The sequence below is a fragment of the Calypte anna genome, chromosome 27, assembly GCF_003957555.1.
Source record: "Calypte anna isolate BGI_N300 chromosome 27, bCalAnn1_v1.p, whole genome shotgun sequence".
NCBI lineage: Eukaryota > Metazoa > Chordata > Aves > Apodiformes > Trochilidae > Calypte > Calypte anna.
Window position 1 is genome coordinate 5,441,665 of NC_044272.1, and position 15,469 is coordinate 5,457,133.

At 50.7% G+C, this 15,469-nt stretch overlaps 3 protein-coding genes across 3 annotated transcripts; 1 reads left to right on the forward strand and 2 right to left on the reverse strand.

Moving 5' to 3' along the window:
* Nucleotides 1–3,452: 3,452 nt before the first annotated feature.
* Nucleotides 3,453–4,732, reverse strand: LOC115599753 (feather keratin Cos1-1/Cos1-3/Cos2-1-like). Its single transcript, XM_030465764.1, has 3 exons — nt 4,727–4,732; nt 4,119–4,197; nt 3,453–3,802 (listed from the first exon to the last, which is right to left on the reverse strand). The coding sequence occupies exons 1-3, from the start codon at nt 4,730–4,732 to the stop codon at nt 3,453–3,455; spliced, it is 435 nt and encodes a 144-aa protein (XP_030321624.1).
* Nucleotides 4,733–7,577: 2,845 nt separating this feature from the next.
* On the forward strand, nt 7,578–9,236 carry LOC115599754 (feather keratin Cos1-1/Cos1-3/Cos2-1-like). Its single transcript, XM_030465766.1, has 3 exons — nt 7,578–7,700; nt 8,491–8,569; nt 8,887–9,236. Exons 1-3 carry the CDS (start codon nt 7,578–7,580, stop codon nt 9,234–9,236), a joined length of 552 nt encoding a protein of 183 aa, XP_030321626.1.
* A 4,281-nt stretch (nt 9,237–13,517) lies between these two features.
* LOC115599755 (feather keratin Cos1-1/Cos1-3/Cos2-1-like) lies at nt 13,518–15,175 on the reverse strand. The gene is made up of 3 exons (XM_030465767.1): nt 15,053–15,175; nt 14,185–14,263; nt 13,518–13,867 (listed from the first exon to the last, which is right to left on the reverse strand). The coding sequence occupies exons 1-3, from the start codon at nt 15,173–15,175 to the stop codon at nt 13,518–13,520; spliced, it is 552 nt and encodes a 183-aa protein (XP_030321627.1).
* Nucleotides 15,176–15,469: the final 294 nt, after the last annotated feature.

Genomic DNA, 15,469 nt, shown 5'->3' on the forward strand with positions numbered 1-15,469 from the left:
GGCCTCTGTCTAGACTCAGAGCCATTGACAGGCAGTTCTTAGTTGCAGACATTAAGCCATTTCTTTATCCACTGACTGGTCCATCCACCAAACCCATGTTTCACAATCTTGGAGACCAGGATGTTATGTTGGACAATATTGAAGGCTTTGCTCAGGTCCAAGGAAATGATGTTTGTTGCTCTTCCCTTGTATATTCATGTTGTGGTTGTGTCATAGAAGGCCACAAAGGTTTTCAGCCATGATTTGCCCTTTTTTTAAGCTGTGTTGATTATACCCAGACACCTCTTCATTATTGTTCTACTGAAGCAGTTCCTCCAGGAAGATCTGCTCCATGATCTTACTGGGCACAGAGGTGGGAATGACTGGCGTATAGTTCCTGGATCTTCCTTCTTTCTCTTTTTGAAAATGGGCATTATGTTTCCTCTTTTCCAGTCAGTGGGGACTTCACCAGATTGCCATGACTTTTGGAATATAATGGATAGCAGTTTAGCAACCACATTCCCAGTTCCCTCAGTACCTCTGGGAGTATGTCATCGGTTGCCATGGACTTGTACACTTTCAGGTTCTTCAGATGGTCACCAGCCTGATCTTCATTTACAATGGTCAGTTCTTCCTTCTAACCCTTGCCATTGTATTCTGTGACTTGAGGAGTGTGTCTGGAGCCCTTGCTAGTGAAGACTGAGGTCAAGAAGTCATTGAGAACGTCAGTCTTCTCCATAGCAGTTGTCACTACTTCACCTGTTTCCTTTCTGAGGCGCCCCACACCTTCCCTAGCCTTTCTTTTGCTGTTAATATACCTATAGACATTTTTTTGCTATTCCCCTTGATCTCCCTGGCTAGATTTAGTTCTAACTGAGCTTTGGCTTTTCTAACCTGGTCCCCTGCTGCTCATACAGCTTCCTCATATGCCTCCCTATTCTAGATGTCCTTTCTCCCATTCCTTGTAATGTTTCTTTTTGTGTGATAGTGTGTCCAGGAGCTCCTTGTATATCTAGGCAGGTACCCTAGCATTCTTTCCTGCCTTCCTCTTTGTCAATATACTGTGCTCCTGGAAAAGGTGATCTTTGAATACTGACCAGCTGCCCTCTAGGGCTTTGTCCCACAGTACTTAGGCCAGCAGATCCCTGAAGTTATCAAAGTCTGCACACCTGAAGTCCAGGGTTGTAAGCTTGGCATCCATCTTCCTAGATGCCCTGAGGATCTTAAATTCAAGCACTTTGTGATCACTGCAACCAAGGTTGTCCCTGAGCCTCACGTTGGTCACCAGCCCTTCCCTGTTGGTGAGAACAAGGTCCAGCATAGCACCTTTTCTTGTTGATTCCTCTACCATTTGGAGGAGGGAATTATCATCTATGCATTCCAGAAACATCTTGGATTGCTGATGCCTTGCTGTGTTGTCCCTCCAGCAGTTGTCAGGATGGTTGAAATCACCCACAAGGACCAGGGCCTGTGAACACAAAGCCTCACCTATCTGCTTTTGGAGGGCCACATCTGCTTGGCTCTGCTGGTCAGGGGGCCTGTAGCAGACCCCTACTGTAACATCACCTTCTCCCTCCTTCCCTTTAATCTTAACCCATATACACGCAACCAGTTTGTTGTCCTTCCCCAGGTGGAGCTCCATCAGTTCCAGTTGGTCACTGATGTAGAGGGCAACAGTTCCTCCCCTCCTACCTTGCTTGTCCTTCCTAAAAAGCCTGAACCCATCTATCCCTCCATTCCAGTCATGGGAATCATCCCACCAAGTTTCAGTAATAGCCACTATATCATAGTTTTCCAGCAACTCAGTGGCTCTTAATTAATCTTGTTTGTTGCCCAAGCTGCACACATTGGCACAGAGACACTTCAGCTGGGATGTCACCCTTCAGAGGGATGTCACCCTCTGACGTGAATCCCCCTTGATTCCTTTGGGGTGCCCAGTGCATCCTCCCTGGCTTGCCTCAGGGCAACAAATTGGGAGCCCTTACTATAGCACTCCATCCCTCTGCCCCTGATGTGCTGCCCCACTTCATGAGTTTAACACTTCCCCCTTCAAATCTTTAAAGCTGTATCAATGAGCCCTTCCTACTGCTCCCCCAGAATTCTTTTCCCCCTCTGTGACAAATGCATCCCCTTATTTTCTCTTAGCTCTGGTGCTTTGTATTCCAAGCCACGATCATAGAACCCAAAGTCCTGTCAACAACACCAGTCCTGGAGCAATGAATGGACCTGTTGTCTCTTACTATATATTCCCTTATCCATTGCTCATGTCAGAGAGATGGAGACCACAACTTGAGTTCCTGATACCTTCACCAATTGCCCCAAGGCACTGAAATCTCTTCTACTTGATCATGTGCCTCTCATTGTGGTGTTATCACCAACCACCTAAAAGCAGAAGTGGGTAATAATCTGAAGGCCACACAAGGGAGAAAAATTTGCCTACCAGATCCTTTACCTGGGCACCAGAGAATCAGCAAACCTCCCAATGAAGTGGGTTTGGTCTGCATATCAGGCCCTCTGCTCCCCTCTGCAGGGAGTCATCTACTACAATGACATTATGATCAGCTGCATTCTCCAAATAATGATTTTCTTTGTAAAAGGACCTTGATGTAAAGGGGCCTGTGAGCCACAGCCAGAAGAACAAAAAACTCCTGAAGTAAGACCTGTTGGGCAAGGAGTAGTAAAAAGTGCTGATGGATGCAGAACCAACTCCCAGTGCCACTGCTACCCTCCAGTGCAGGTGGAAAGATGGACAAACACTGATCTCCCAAAGATCCGCAGGACTGGTCAAAATGGTGGCGAGAATATCTGGGTGAAGGTTCACAAAGAGTTAGGGCTTGAGGGCTGCTGGTTCTCCCACAGCCACGGACATGTTCCTCACTTTCATGGGACAGTCTCTTGAAACGAGCCATGAGCCCCTTGCTCTGCCAATGCAGATGGCTTTCTGTTGTGCCTGAAAAATCTCCCCAGTAAAAAATTTCTCTTTGGCAGCTGGAGAGAATGTCGGAGAGAGAAGCACCACGCAGAGGCCAAGGCTGGGATGCAGCAGAACTTTATTGCATTGAAAGAGGGAAAGGAGGTCCTCTGAGTGAGGGCCACCGTGCAAAGAAAATCCAAGGGTAGCTAAGGAAGTCTTGCCCCTTGGCCAGGCTGGAGTTTGCACTGGGTGTCTGCTGGACTTCCTGCCTGCCTGCCCCCGAGAGGGAAAGGCGCAGCAGGTCCTTCTCCTGATAGGACTCAGCAGGTGCTCACAGCCAGGGGAGCAGAAAACAAGAGAGAAAAGGGAGAGAGAAACAGGCAACTTAGACAAGGGCCATGTTTTCAGGGGGCCCAGGAGCACCTCTTCCTGCCTTCCTTTGCAGGTGGAGTCGTGGGTGTTCAGGCCCTCTGACAGCCATGGCCAGGATCTCCGTGCTCAGTCCATTAGCATCTTGTGGGTTCCTGGGGGCCCTCCTGCAGAGCCGCTGGTGGCAGCTTTAGCAAATCCTGCCACAGTAGCGGTTGCCGAAGCAGGAGAGGTCCACACCCCCGGAGTTGATGGGCACTCCGTTTGAGCTGAGGATGCTGCCAACGGCAGCAGAGGTGGAGGAGCCCACGACGGTGTTCTGTGGGAAGGAGCTGAGGATGGGTCCGGGCAGGGTCACCACCACGGGGGAGGGCTCAATGACAACGGTGGAGCTCTGGCACTGCCTGACACAGGGCTCATTGCAGCTGTTGGCCAGCGGGGTCGGGCCGCAGGACTGGCCGCAGGGCAGGCAGGGCTGGTAGCAGGGCTGGCAGGACATGTTGTGAGGCTGGAGGTGCACCTGGGAGAGAAGGCAGTGAGCAGGAATGGAGGGACCTGGTAAGGAGCTACCTGTGTGCCCGCCACGAGGGACCCAAGGCACGTTCTCAGAAGGGAGCTGGAGGCTGTGCAGGGAGGCCCACATGCCCCTTGCTCATCTATCTCCCCGGGCACCATGCAGCAAGAAGGTCCATGCACAGGAAAGCTCTTTCCTCCCCAAGAGCCCAAGAGTCCCCTCAGCCCACACCCAGACCTTCTTTCACCACCCCCACCTCCTCCGTGCTTCCCTCCCAGCACAGGCAGCCCCAAGCCCTGGGGTACGACAGAGCTTCCAACTCACTTGCTTCCAAAGGAGTAGAAGTGAAGTGGATGAGAGAGTGAGGAGCTGGGATGGCTTTTATACTGCTCCTGCACTGCCCCAGGTCCAGAGGAAGCCTCTGTGGCAGTAATAATAATTTTCTGAGAAGCTCATCTGAAATGCAAAATATCCCAGCTAATGACACGGGCTCTCTTTTGGCTTCCTGCACAGCTGCCTTCTCATTTTCTTATTTGGCTGCCCTCACTCCCCATTGAAGTCTCCATTTTAGTTCTGATTGGGAAGCCGAAGGATTCCTTGGGTGGGAGCTCATTGGTGCCAGCAAAGGATGATTCCCAAGTGCCAGGAGGTGTCGCGTGCAGGCCTGGGGCGCTCACGTGTGCCTCATTGCATCCCCATTACCATGAAGGGCTTTGCTGCTCCCACCTTGCAATCCTCTTCTTAGTTTGAAATGTCTTGTGAGAGGGACAAAGTGGTCTGTACCCTTTCATCCACCCTGTAAGCTTTCTCTGATATTCTCTTTCCATCAGAGAGAAATTGCTTCCTTTAGCTTACACTGGGGTGTAAGCTAGGGTGCCTCTCTATTCAGTGGCATTTCTTTTTCAGTTTGGCTGCCTCTGCTCTCTGGGCTCTCTCTGGTGGTCTCTTACCATCATTAAGACTATTACTATGTCTACAACCTTTTTCCAGGCCTGACCTGCTAATGTTCTCTGTGTTCCCTCAGGTATGTCCACACTTCTTCATGTGTAGGCAGTGTGCTTGCTTACTTGCATTTTTGTGCAAGGACATTCAACAGAGGCATGAGGTAAAGCTGCAAATGTGCCCAAGCCCAGAAGATATTGCTCTGACAGCTTATGGAGTCTTTGTTCTTGAAGATACTCAAGACTACAATGGGATATGTCTTGATCAACCTGCTCTTCCTGTTTCTGATATGAGCTGGAGGTTTGGACCTGACCATGTCTAAAAGCACCTTCCAAACAAAATGTTCCAGAGTTTTGGGTCTCAGTGACCATCCACTCATTTCTTATAAAGCTTGGGATGCCAGCACAATTCCCATTCATGGTGAGGACAAGCTTCTTTGTCAGCTCTGTGATCCAGCTCTCCACCCTAGCTCTCTCTGCTTGCTTTCATGGCCTAAAATCCATCTGCTGAGCATGGACCAGACCCAAGAGTCTCAAGTGTCCTGAAAGGTAATTTCTGTGCCTTTGCTGTAGCAGATCTGAGGGCTGCACCAGGCTCTCCCCTTTTTGCCTCTGTTGACACTCACCCAACATTTGCCACACCACAGCCCCAGGGTCACTCACTATTTGTTGGAGGTACTGCCCATTCTGTCCTGTCATGGGAACTGCTGGACTGGTGTGCTCCTTGACTCCAACAGTACCACTAATGCCCAGGTGTGTGACCTGACCTTTTGGGGCTCCTGTGGGGTGATGATTCTGCTCTCCACCAGTTCAGCAGATTTGAGGAGATGCAAGGCACTTGACACTTAGCTGTTCCTGTGCTGATCTTAGGGCCATGCTCCCTGATCTTCATCCATCTCACTACCCATCTCACTACCAGCATCTCTTATGACAGAGCAGTGTCCTTCATGAGTAGTGCTGGTGCTGCTTCTTCTCAAGCCACTGATTTGAGCCTGAAAAAATACCAGGTGAGGAAAGTGGAAAGCAAGTTTCAAAGACAGTGGCATTCACTGGGATGTGAAAGGATGGTGAAAGGCCTAGGAGCACCCAAGTAGGGATTCTTTGTGGAACAGGGCAGGTGGGATGGGAAAGAAGGTGATGCAAGGAGAGTGGAGAAGGATTCATACTATCAGAGAGGAAAAGGCTACTGAAGTAAAGGGAATATGTAGTCTTGTTTTGATCAGTGTCTTTCATTAATTGCTTTCTGTCCACAGGGACCCATTGGCTTTTCTTGACACAATGCTCACATATAGCATCTGTGCATGGAATGATTCCAAGGAAACCATAATTGGCACACTACATGTGTGATTGCCTTGATGACAGTGGACGGGGCGTCTGTGGTGAATCAATGGCTTCTCTGGAGGTACAATGTTGTGCAACCTTCATTCTTCATTGGGACTCAGTTCTTGGTGGTCAGACTCTGTGGGCACCTTACATTACATTCCATGGGACCAGTTGGTGAGCAAAGTCCATCTCAGTACAAAGGACTAGTTACAGGGGAAGAGATCATAGGTTCACGGAATGCTTAGGGTTGGAAGGCACTTTAGAGATGATCAAGATCCAACTTCTACAGGGCCTGGGACACCCATCACTAGATCAGGTTGCTCAAAGCCCCATCTACCTGTCCAGGAAATCATCCAGGGAGGGGCCATTCAAAGATGACCAGAGACATGTGAAGACACTTGCCAATGTCCTCACAGAGGCAGGAATCATGTGAAAATAAGACGCATTTTCTCTTTCATTTGCTGTGGCAGTGCTTCCACTTTGTGGGGACAGTATCTGGTTAGTTATGAAACTGAAAGTCATGGAGAAGTCAAGAAGAGCAGATATGCTGTTGGGAAATGACTGCTAAAGTGCATGACTGACTTTGTGGGACAAAGAGCTGTTCTTTGTGGGACTACACTGGTATCATGGTTTAACACCGGCAATTAAATCAAATAACAGATGCTCTCTATTAATCCCCTACCCCTCCCTGATAAAGAAAGGAGAGAGAATAAGGGAGAGAGACTTATGGGTTGGAAACTAAACTACACAGCTTTAGTGAAATAATAATGATAAATAGTGAAAAAAAAACCCTAAATATATTCAAATATACAGGAAAATTGATGCCACGTTCCTCCCCCCTCCCCCCCAATAACTCTTACATTACAACCAAGGCTTCAGGGCAGCCCTGGGAAAGTCCAGGCTGGACTCCTGGGGTCAGCAGCCGTCAGAAGGTAGAGGCAGGAACACACAGATTCAGGCTGGTATGGATCAGGACCACAGGCAGAAAAATGGATGGAATCCTCCCAGGATGCCAAAGAAAACAGGGACAGGTGAAGAAGGGGAAACAGAAAGGGGTTTGTCCCTCGTGATCCCTCAAATTTATACTGAGCACAACATGTATGGGATGGAATACTCTGTTTGGTCAATTTTGGTCATTTGTCTTGTCCATTCCTCCCTAAGGGAGGTTGCAAGTGTGACCTCTTTACTCATTTTCTTCTTCTGTAGGGCAAAATGTCCCTCAGAACCAAGCAGTGTCCTTGGTTCTGCATACCAGTCTCTAGCAGTAACTATAAACATTGAGCTTTATCAGTCCTAGAAGCAGACACTGACTTAGCTGAATGCAAAAGTACAAGACAGAAATAACCTTAATCCTGGCCCAAACCAGGACAACTGATAACCTTTCTCCTGTTCACAGTGTGTTGTCTCCCCTCCTCCATGAGAAATACAACTGGTACTGCCATGTGGGAAGAAAGACCTGGGAAGAAAGAAGCTGAATGGAACATCCCAAGAAGTGCTGTGTGGAGATTGTGAGGTAGAGATTGTCAGTGGACTCATAATGGTGGAGGAGAGCAGCCCTACTCAGCGTGGTTCTCTACCACAGATGCTGCCCTGTTTCTTCTTGTGTTCTGAGAGGCAAGAGAAGTCCTCCAAGAAGCCTTTAGCCCTGCTGGAGATGGCTGTGAGACCTGTATCCCGGCCACCTCCTTCAGAAGAGGCATCATCACCACCGATAAAAATGAACTAAAGAATTTTTCCTCATGTTCCTGTGTTGAATGTCCTTGCACACAAGTGGAAGTAAGAAAGAATCCCCGGTTACACATGAACAACTGTGGATATTTCCAATGACAGAGAGGGAAACCCCTTGTCAGGTCAGGACTGGAACATCCTGGGGAAGGAAGAGGCCCTGGAAACAATGATGGTGTTGGTATGGATAGACAGCCACCAGAAAAAAAATAAAAGGGGTACACAATGCTCAAATGGCACAGAAAAAGCATCCATAGAGATGTCTTTCAAAAAGAAATATCTAATAGAAGGAGCAATGACCACGTGCTGGTTGAGGCAGTGCCCCTTCACCATCAGAGAGAGACTGAAAGGTAGGAGAAAGGGGATGAAGAACATTGTTCTGCAGGGGAGACTTTTACCATGGAAGAGAGGATTTTCCATCAGGGAGAAGCACAGTCCTTCATGGTAATGGGGATGCAATGAGGCACACGTGAGCGCCCCAGGCCTGCACGCGACACCTCCTGGCACTTGGGAATCATCCTTTGCTGGCACCAATGAGCTCCCACCCAAGGAATCCTTTGGCTTCCCAATCAGAACTAAAATGGAGACTTCAATGGGGAGTGAGGGCAGCCAAATAAGAAAATGAGAAGGCAGCTGTGCAGGAAGCCAAAAGAGAGCCCGTGTCATTAGCTGGGATATTTTGCATTTCAGATGAGCTTCTCAGAAAATTATTATTACTGCCACAGAGGCTTCCTCTGGACCTGGGGCAGTGCAGGAGCAGTATAAAAGCCATCCCAGCTCCTCACTCTCTCATCCACTTCACTTCTACTCCTTTGGAAGCAAGTGAGTTGGAAGCTCTGTCGTACCCCAGGGCTTGGGGCTGCCTGTGCTGGGAGGGGAAGCACGGAGGAGGTGGGGGTGGTGAAAGAAGGTCTGGGTGTGGGCTGAGGGGACTCTTGGGCTCTTGGGGAGGAAAGAGCTTTCCTGTGCATGGACCTTCTTGCTGCATGGTGCCCGGGGAGATAGATGAGCAAGGGGCATGTGGGCCTCCCTGCACAGCCTCCAGCTCCCTTCTGAGAACGTGCCTTGGGTCCCTCGTGGCGGGCACACAGGTAGCTCCTTACCAGGTCCCTCCATTCCTGCTCACTGCCTTCTCTCCCAGGTGCACCTCCAGCCTCACAACATGTCCTGCCAGCCCTGCTACCAGCCCTGCCTGCCCTGCGGCCAGTCCTGCGGCCCGACCCCGCTGGCCAACAGCTGCAATGAGCCCTGTGTCAGGCAGTGCCAGAGCTCCACCGTTGTCATTGAGCCCTCCCCCGTGGTGGTGACCCTGCCCGGACCCATCCTCAGCTCCTTCCCACAGAACACCGTCGTGGGCTCCTCCACCTCTGCTGCCGTTGGCAGCATCCTCAGCTCAAACGGAGTGCCCATCAACTCCGGGGGTGTGGACCTCTCCTGCTTCGGCAACCGCTACTGTGGCAGGATTTGCTAAAGCTGCCACCAGCGGCTCTGCAGGAGGGCCCCCAGGAACCCACAAGATGCTAATGGACTGAGCACGGAGATCCTGGCCATGGCTGTCAGAGGGGCTGAACACCCACGACTCCACCTGCAAAGGAAGGCAGGAAGAGGTGCTCCTGGGCCCCCTGAAAACATGGCCCTTGTCTAAGTTGCCTGTTTCTCTCTCCCTTTTCTCTCTTGTTTTCTGCTCCCCTGGCTGTAGAGCACCTGCTGAGTCCTATCAGGAGAAGGACCTGCTGCGCCTTTCCCTCTCGGGGGCAGGCAGGCAGGAAGTCCAGCAGACACCCAGTGCAAACTCCAGCCTGGCCAAGGGGCAAGACCTCCTTAGCTACCCTTGGATTTTCTTTGCACGGTGGCCCTCACTCAGAGGACCTCCTTTCCCTCTTTCAATGCAATAAAGTTCTGCTGCATCCCAGCCTTGGCCTCTGCGTGGTGCTTCTCTCTCAACACCGAGGCCAATCAGCTGCCACAGAAAGAGGTGTTACACTGGGGAGATCTTGCAGGCACAACAGGATCTCTCTCCAGACGTTCTTCCCAGATGCCCCAGAGAAAGGTGTTACACTGGGGAGATCTTGCAGGCATGACAGAAATCCATCATCATTTCTGCAGCTAATGGAGGGTGAGACACAGGCACTGGGCATCGTTCAAGACACTGTCCCTTGTAATTGCTAGATGTCTCTAGCTTTGATAGAGCCAGTTGACCTTCGGTCCTGTCCTGCTGCCTCTGTGAGCAGAATTGTCATCCTCTGCCTTTGAGCACATTTCGTATATGCTGGGGAGCCCAGCGAGTGTCTGAGGGAGGAGTCCATCTCCCCAGCTGCACTGGTGGGTGTGGTGGCACCAGGGGCTGGTTCTGCATCCAGCAGCACCTTTGATCTCTCCCTGTTGGGAGGCTGTTGCTACAGTGTGAACTCTGGAGTTGGTACTGGTGTTGGTGGGAAAGGTGGCTCCACACATGCCCCTGTCCTCCTCAGTAACATCTCTCTGCAGTGCACCTCTGGCCACCAGGCTCTCCAACTTCTCTCTTCCTCAGCTGAGACAGAGAGCTGGACCATTTCTTGGCCCCTGGGACGTCCAGCCACAGGCTGGAGATTCAGCAGCATTTCATGCCTCCCTGCATTGCCTTAGCCTTTGTTGTAGGTCTCTCAGGGACCCACTCCCTCCCAGTTCAGGCTGCCAGCATATCCTCCAGCTACAGCCAGAAGAGGCTCAGTTTCAAAGTGCTGCTGCACTTTGGTCTGCTTCCTGAGCACTCCCTCTCCATCTCTCCAGCCATGACTGTAGAAGCAGCACACAGGAGGTTTTGGTGATCTGCAGGAGGGATGTGCAGAGCCTTGCTGCCTCTTTCATGCCCAGTGCTCTCACATCATATCTCCCATTCTTTGCCACACAAAATGTGCATCATCCCCTCTCCCAAAAGGATGGTTCCTGGGTTTTCTGCAAGCTCAGAATTCACCCCTTCCCACGGGCCCTCTGCCCTGCTCCTCCACAGTCTGACACCGTGTCTCAACAGCCTGTGCCAGCCACACCAAGGCTGACAGGAAAAGCTGGATCCTGTCCCGCTCCCCACTCCACTCACTGCCCAGGGAGCTGCCAGGGAGTGGGAGCTGAATCTTGCCAGGTTCTGTGTTCTTTCTCCTCCCTCTGCTGGCTCAAAGCTGCCTCCAAAACTCAGCCCAAAGGGAGGAGCAGAATACTCTCAGGGCTGGCTGGGATTCCACACCTCTGCCCCAGGAGTCTTTCTGCCCACATCACCTGGTAGTTAAAGCACTTCCTCAGCCAAACTTAGAAAATAAAGCTGCCCCCTCTGCTGGGCCCCAGGCTCCCCAGGGCCAAGATCTGCTTTTTCCATTGCTGTGAGCTCCCAGCTGGTTCAGACAGGACACAGCTCAGCCTTTCAAAATGCTCTGGGTCCCCGGGCTCTGCACATCCTCACGGCTCACAGGCACCCCTACCCACTTGTCAAACCTCTGCTGCTTGTCAAAGTCTGGGCCAGGCTGCCCAAGGGGAGCCACACACCTATGATGGGCAGGGAGGAACCTGCTGGCACTTCCCAGCACTGGACCTGCAGTGCTCAGGCACAAGGAGACAAAGGAGGTGGCCAGGGACACAACCCTCACAGCCATCTCCAGCAGGGCTAAAGGCTTCTTGGAGACCTTCTGTCACCACTCAGTGCACAGGCAGAGACAGGGCAGCATCTGTGACAGAGAACCACGCTGAGCAGGGGCAGGGCTGCTCTCCTTCGCCATGATGACTCTACCGACAATCTCTACCTCACCTTCGCCACACAGCACTTCTTGGGATATTCTCTTCAGCTTCTTTCTTCCCAGGTCTTTCTCCCCACATAGCAAGTCCACCTCTCTTACCTGGGAGAAGGCCATTGAGCTGAAGCCACCACCCATGACAGATACTGGTCGTATTTCTTATGGAGGAGGGGAGGCAACACACTGGCAACAGGAGAAAGATTGTTAATGTGGTCCCACGAGAAACAGCTCTTCATACCACATAATCAACCAGCCACGAGGTCTTTTATATCACAATTAGGTAACGTTAACCAAATCTATTACAAACAGTTTTTTCATCTCTCAGTCCTAAACACCACTTTTGAAAAGTAGTTTGCTTGTTTGTTTGTTTTGGGTTTATGGTTTTTTTAATGATTTTTTTGTTTTCTTGTCTTTTGTTTTTTCTTTTCTTTCTTTCTTTCTTTGTTGTTGTTGGGTTTTGTTTGTTTGTTTGTTTGTTGGGGTTTTTTTTGTCTTTTAATTGCATTTGTTTAATAATACTAGAAAATATCTCAAATATCTAACATTTGATTGAATGACCCAGGGCCTTACCAGGGTATACTCTCTTTGGCATGGACTTTTCCACAGCCACAGATGCTTCCCAGTGTCCTGCTTCCCCTTGGGCCCTCCACAGGTCCTGGTTCCTTCGACTCAAGGGTAAGAGGGTACCCAGTAGCAGAGCAGTGGAGAAGCCATGAGGGGAATGCCCAATGGTCCCTGGTGTGCCTGAGCCCCTGTTTCAAACACAACAGTGTCTTCAGGAGTTCCTTACCAGCATCCATGGGACTATGGATGTGTCAGGGCTACCAGCATTTTAATCATCCCCTTGAGTTGAGGGAGGAGATCTAAAAAGTATCCTTCAAGTATCATTCTTGAACGGATAGAATATCTCGATGTGGTCATTATTAGTGAAGCGATAGAACTTTTACCATGAACTCAGCCGATGTCAACAACGAAAGTGAGCCAGATGCAGTGATATGAATATGAACAACAGAAGGGAGCCAATTACTTGAGTCTGTTGTATAATATCTGTGGAAACAGTGGGTCATGCTAGCCTGGGAAGCTCAACTTGCTATGATGCCCCACAACCCCCTATCCCATTGCCATCATCTCAGCACTGATGGGAAACCGAAAGAATGTTGCAAAACCGAAAATTCTTGCATGGGCTTGTCATGAGCATATATTTTGGGTTTCCAAAAATTGTACACCATAGCTCTCAAGGGTTACAAGGTGGTGATCTAGTGCCTTAGGTCCTTTGGAGTGGCGGGCTTGAATTTTGGGTGATGAATCACTATCGTAACAATTGGACCAGTCTCAATCTGCCAAATTCAAATTAAGAGAAAAGAAATATGCTGCTGGCCATGCTACACCTTCTAAATTAACTGAAGGAAACCTTGTTTGGACTCAACCTTGCTCATGCAAAGTTGATGACATCCTGTTGTGCCTGCAAGATCTCCCCAGTGTAACACCTCTTTCTGTGGCAGCTGATTGGCCTCGGTGTTGAGAGAGAAGCACCACGCAGAGGCCAAGGCTGGGATGCAGCAGAACTTTATTGCATTGAAAGAGGGAAAGGAGGTCCTCTGAGTGAGGGCCACCGTGCAAAGAAAATCCAAGGGTAGCTAAGGAAGTCTTGCCCCTTGGCCAGGCTGGAGTTTGCACTGGGTGTCTGCTGGACTTCCTGCCTGCCTGCCCCCGAGAGGGAAAGGCGCAGCAGGTCCTTCTCCTGGTAGGACTCAGCAGGTGCTCTACAGCCAGGGGAGCAGAAAACAAGAGAGAAAAGGGAGAGAGAAACAGGCAACTTAGACAAGGGCCATGTTTTCAGGGGGCCCAGGAGCACCTCTTCCTGCCTTCCTTTGCAGGTGGAGTCGTGGGTGTTCAGCCCCTCTGACAGCCATGGCCAGGATCTCCGTGCTCAGTCCATTAGCATCTTGTGGGTTCCTGGGGGCCCTCCTGCAGAGCCGCTGGTGGCAGCTTTAGCAAATCCTGCCACAGTAGCGGTTGCCGAAGCAGGAGAGGTCCACACCCCCGGAGTTGATGGGCACTCCGTTTGAGCTGAGGATGCTGCCAACGGCAGCAGAGGTGGAGGAGCCCACGACGGTGTTCTGTGGGAAGGAGCTGAGGATGGGTCCGGGCAGGGTCACCACCACGGGGGAGGGCTCAATGACAACGGTGGAGCTCTGGCACTGCCTGACACAGGGCTCATTGCAGCTGTTGGCCAGCGGGGTCGGGCCGCAGGACTGGCCGCAGGGCAGGCAGGGCTGGTAGCAGGGCTGGCAGGACATGTTGTGAGGCTGGAGGTGCACCTGGGAGAGAAGGCAGTGAGCAGGAATGGAGGGACCTGGTAAGGAGCTACCTGTGTGCCCGCCACGAGGGACCCAAGGCACGTTCTCAGAAGGGAGCTGGAGGCTGTGCAGGGAGGCCCACATGCCCCTTGCTCATCTATCTCCCCGGGCACCATGCAGCAAGAAGGTCCATGCACAGGAAAGCTCTTTCCTCCCCAAGAGCCCAAGAGTCCCCTCAGCCCACACCCAGACCTTCTTTCACCACCCCCACCTCCTCCGTGCTTCCCCTCCCAGCACAGGCAGCCCCAAGCCCTGGGGTACGACAGAGCTTCCAACTCACTTGCTTCCAAAGGAGTAGAAGTGAAGTGGATGAGAGAGTGAGGAGCTGGGATGGCTTTTATACTGCTCCTGCACTGCCCCAGGTCCAGAGGAAGCCTCTGTGGCAGTAATAATAATTTTCTGAGAAGCTCATCTGAAATGCAAAATATCCCAGCTAATGACACGGGCTCTCTTTTGGCTTCCTGCACAGCTGCCTTCTCATTTTCTTATTTGGCTGCCCTCACTCCCCATTGAAGTCTCCATTTTAGTTCTGATTGGGAAGCCGAAGGATTCCTTGGGTGGGAGCTCATTGGTGCCAGCAAAGGATGATTCCCAAGTGCCAGGAGGTGTCGCGTGCAGGCCTGGGGCGCTCACGTGTGCCTCATTGCATCCCCATTACCATGAAGGACTGTGCTTCTCCCTGATGGAAAATCCTCTCTTCCATGGTAAAAGTCTCCCCTGCAGAACAATGTTCTTCATCCCCTTTCTCCTACCTTTCAGTCTCTCTCTGATGGTGAAGGGGCACTGCCTCAACCAGCACGTGGTCATTGCTCCTTCTATTAGATATTTCTTTTTGAAAGACATCTCTATGGATGCTTTTTCTGTGCCATTTGAGCATTGTGTACCCCTTTTATTTTTTTCTGGTGGCTGTCTATCCATACCAACACCATCATTGTTTCCAGGGCCTCTTCCTTCCCCAGGATGTTCCAGTCCTGACCTGACAAGGGGTTTCCCTCTCTGTCATTGGAAATATCCACAGTTGTTCATGTGTAACCGGGGATTCTTTCTTACTTCCACTTGTGTGCAAGGACATTCAACACAGGAACATGAGGAAAAATTCTTTAGTTCATTTTTATCGGTGGTGATGATGCCTCTTCTGAAGGAGGTGGCCGGGATACAGGTCTCACAGCCATCTCCAGCAGGGCTAAAGGCTTCTTGGAGGACTTCTCTTGCCTCTCAGAACACAAGAAGAAACAGGGCAGCATCTGTGGTAGAGAACCACGCTGAGTAGGGCTGCTCTCCTCCACCATTATGAGTCCACTGACAATCTCTACCTCACAATCTCCACACAGCACTTCTTGGGATGTTCCATTCAGCTTCTTTCTTCCCAGGTCTTTCTTCCCACATGGCAGTACCAGTTGTATTTCTCATGGAGGAGGGGAGACAACACACTGTGAACAGGAGAAAGGTTATCAGTTGTCCTGGTTTGGGCCAGGATTAAGGTTATTTCTGTCTTGTACTTTTGCATTCAGCTAAGTCAGTGTCTGCTTCTAGGACTGATAAAGCTCAATGTTTATAGTTACTGCTAGAGACTGGTATGCAGA

What these genes read in the sequence shown, in the direction of transcription:
- LOC115599755 (XM_030465767.1), bottom strand. Translation starts at nt 15,175, where the DNA reads ATGGTGGAGGAGAGCAGCCCTACTCAGCGTGGTTCTCTACCACAGATG. An exon ending in TAGCCCTGCTGGAGATGGCT is followed by an intron (nt 14,264 to 15,052) that starts GTGAGACCTGTA and finishes TTACTGCCACAG; the next exon opens with AGGCTTCCTCTGGACCTGGG. An exon ending in CTCTCTCATCCACTTCACTT is followed by an intron (nt 13,868 to 14,184) that starts CTACTCCTTTGG and finishes CCTCCATTCCTG; the next exon opens with CTCACTGCCTTCTCTCCCAG.
- LOC115599754 (XM_030465766.1), top strand. Translation starts at nt 7,578, where the DNA reads ATGGTGGAGGAGAGCAGCCCTACTCAGCGTGGTTCTCTACCACAGATG. An exon ending in TAGCCCTGCTGGAGATGGCT is followed by an intron (nt 7,701 to 8,490) that starts GTGAGACCTGTA and finishes TTACTGCCACAG; the next exon opens with AGGCTTCCTCTGGACCTGGG. An exon ending in CTCTCTCATCCACTTCACTT is followed by an intron (nt 8,570 to 8,886) that starts CTACTCCTTTGG and finishes CCTCCATTCCTG; the next exon opens with CTCACTGCCTTCTCTCCCAG.
- LOC115599753 (XM_030465764.1), bottom strand. An exon ending in CTCTCTCATCCACTTCACTT is followed by an intron (nt 3,803 to 4,118) that starts CTACTCCTTTGG and finishes CCTCCATTCCTG; the next exon opens with CTCACTGCCTTCTCTCCCAG.